The sequence below is a fragment of the Acanthisitta chloris genome, unplaced genomic scaffold (assembly GCF_000695815.1).
Source record: "Acanthisitta chloris isolate BGI_N310 unplaced genomic scaffold, ASM69581v1 scaffold31838, whole genome shotgun sequence".
Lineage (NCBI taxonomy): Eukaryota > Metazoa > Chordata > Aves > Passeriformes > Acanthisittidae > Acanthisitta > Acanthisitta chloris.
Genome location: NW_008688077.1, coordinates 6,450 through 9,141, shown reverse-complemented (window position 1 = coordinate 9,141; position 2,692 = coordinate 6,450). Strand labels below are relative to the sequence as shown.

The 2,692-nt window shown below is 47.2% G+C and overlaps 1 protein-coding gene across 1 annotated transcript in view; it reads left to right on the top strand.

Moving 5' to 3' along the window:
* Window positions 1–1,737, top strand: part of TMED8 (transmembrane emp24 protein transport domain containing 8) — a gene marked incomplete at its 5' end in the record, with an annotated part of 3,164 nt that extends 1,427 nt beyond the window's left edge. The window contains 2 exons of the mRNA XM_009080887.1: window positions 4–303; window positions 1,396–1,737. Of these exons, the coding sequence (XP_009079135.1) occupies window positions 4–303; window positions 1,396–1,613 (518 nt within the window). The remainder of the gene's footprint in view (window positions 1–3; window positions 304–1,395) is intronic.
* Window positions 1,738–2,692: the final 955 nt, after the last annotated feature.

Genomic DNA, 2,692 nt, shown 5'->3' with positions numbered 1-2,692 from the left:
CAGCTCAGCCTCCCCCTCTGGCTGCACCCACCATGTGGACCACTGAGAAGATGAAGGAATTCAAAGCCAAGATAGGAAAGGAGAAGAATGGCCGGATGGTGGTGAAGCGAGGCGAGGTGGTGACAGTCCGTGTGCCAACCCATCCTGATGGGAAATGCATTTGTTGGGAGTTTGCTACAGATGACTACGACATTGGGTTTGGAGTCTATTTTGACTGGACCACAGTTACTAGCACTGCCATTACTGTTCAGGTCAGCGAATCCAGTGATGAGGAGGATGAAGAGGAGGAGGAGGAAATTGATGGTTAGTGCAGATCTTATAAGGGTTAATTTGTGGTGCTTGTTGCCATGCTGCTGAGAGTGTCTGTCAGATGCTGCAGTTTCTATGTACTCTGTTTACTCAGCCCATTTGCTATCTCTGCAGCCTCTTGGGTTCTTGGTTGGACTGTGATAAGAAAGCATTTAGCCCTTCCTGCTTCAGCATATTTCAGTGGCTGTCCTCTCCAAGATCATTCTTAAAACTGAACATGCTGAAAAATTAAGTCAGAATTCACGTAGACCATTTCTAGCTGACAAAAAGATTAGGGTCTGAAATTTTAACCTGACTCTTTTTCTTAGATTCTCAGACTGAGAAATTTCTGGTGGTGAGTGGAGGCAAAAAGATTTAATTTCTCATTTTGGCATTTTTTGGGGGGGAGAATTTTTTTGGGGTGGTTTGTTTTTTTTGTTGTTCTTGTGGTTTGGTGTGTGTTTTGATTTTTTTTTTTTTGTTGGTTTTTTGGTCATGTCGTGTGTCCCCCTTCCCCCTCTAGTACCTCAGTAGCTCCTGCTGACTGCATTTGAAAGGGATACTACCTGTGTCTTTGTACTTGTGAACACACAGCAATGCTGCCTGTTCTGTGGCTTTAGTGTATGTGTGACCAGTGTAGCTGGGGGATTGGTGTCTGAATTAATTTTGCAGGGCCTCCAAAGAGAGGTAGGTTTCTGTATGAGGAATCCTCTTGGAGAATTGAATTGAAGACGTAAACACAGTGAGGTTATAGCTAAGAGCTTTCCTGCCTTTCTTTGCTTTAAGTCTGTATCACTGCACTGCTGTTGTTTGTATAAAAGCAGTCTAGAAGGTAAGTTCAGGGACACCTTGTTGGCAAGCAGGTGAATGCTGTCCCATCAGTATTCCCAAGAGAAGTGAGTCTTGGTAAGTCCTTTGTTATAAGGTAAACCAGACTTTGTGGGAATTATTTGCAGAAAGGTCAGAGGAGACACTGTGGGTAATGCAATCACAGTTAGCCTTCCATATATCTGCATGCCTGTGCTGCATTCTGGTCTTGTTGATCTTTTTATGGGCTATGTAGTGGCTTAACTGCTTCTGAGCCGCTTGTCTTCTCTCTCCCATTAGGACTCTCCCCTGTTGGTGATGTGGAAAGGGGCTGCAAAAGCTATCTGCGGAACCGCTACGGGGAGATCATGCCTGTGTACCGGAGGAACAGCCACCGGGAGGTGCAGGCAGGCAGCCACGAGTACCCGGGCGAGGGCATCTACCTGCTCAAGTTTGACAACTCCTACTCTCTCCTCCGCAATAAGACTCTGTTCTTTCACGTCTATTACACTAGCTGAAGAAAAGGGAAGAGGCAGGGATGGCAGGCAGGTAGTGGTGAGTGTAGCAGGCTGCCACCCGGCCCTGGTACCGCCTGATGGGCACTGCTGTGTGACAGAACCGAGGCACAATTCTGCCGGCTCTTCTTCAGACATGAACTGGTTTCTCCCCACACCCTTCTTCCCCACTGTCCCAGTGGAGAAAGGTACCTGTGCCTGCCTGGTTGTTGCCAGACAGCTGCTCTTTCTCTAAAGCTCTGGGAGGTCTGCTCTGGCAGGTATCAGGCTGAGCCTCTGTATCACAGCCAGTAAGTGCCCAGAAGCCCAGGGTCAGGTGGTCGTGGTTCCGATTGGTTGTGCTGGTACGAAATGAAGTGAAAATAATGTTACTGTTTTGTGAATAACTCTTCCAACTCTCCTGCTGCATTTGCATCACTAGAGGGCAGCTGTCAACTGCAATGGGCCAAAAGCACAGCTGGCTTGTCTCTTGGCCACAGGTAACCCCATCACCTGCCACCAGTACTTGTCACCAGCAGTCAGTGCTTCCTTCACTGACGCCAGTGAGTGGGGGTGCAGGTGGCCAGCAGCAGCCTGTGCTGCAGTGGCTAATGACTGGCCCAAATGGCAGTCACGGCTCATGTTGGAACTGGGGGCAGGGAGAGGGTGCACACCTAGTAGTCCATAAGGTTTTCCTGCAAGAATTAGATGTAGCTGTTGATTGTAGGCATATGTAGATGATTAAAACTTCAGTGACTGCCTAAAGTTTTTTCAATAATCTATATGTGAAGCAGGAGGAATTCCTTACCGCTGTGCTGAATCAACACAAAATAGTAGGACTGCAACCAATAAATATACAGGAAATGTTTCTTAGTAGCAGCGTATTGGTTCGCTGGTGTTGCAACCATATGTAGCAAGGAAAAGGCTCCCCAGAGAAATGTAGCTTGTCAGCTGCTATTGCTGTTGTAAAGGTATTGCTGGAAAAGAACATCTCTGCTCAGAAACTTGAAAGGTGTGGGATTTAACCAGTCTTTTCTGTGAACTAGAATCAGCAACCCTGACTACATGGGAAAGGATGAAGTTCCTTGGCATGTTCTTGTGAC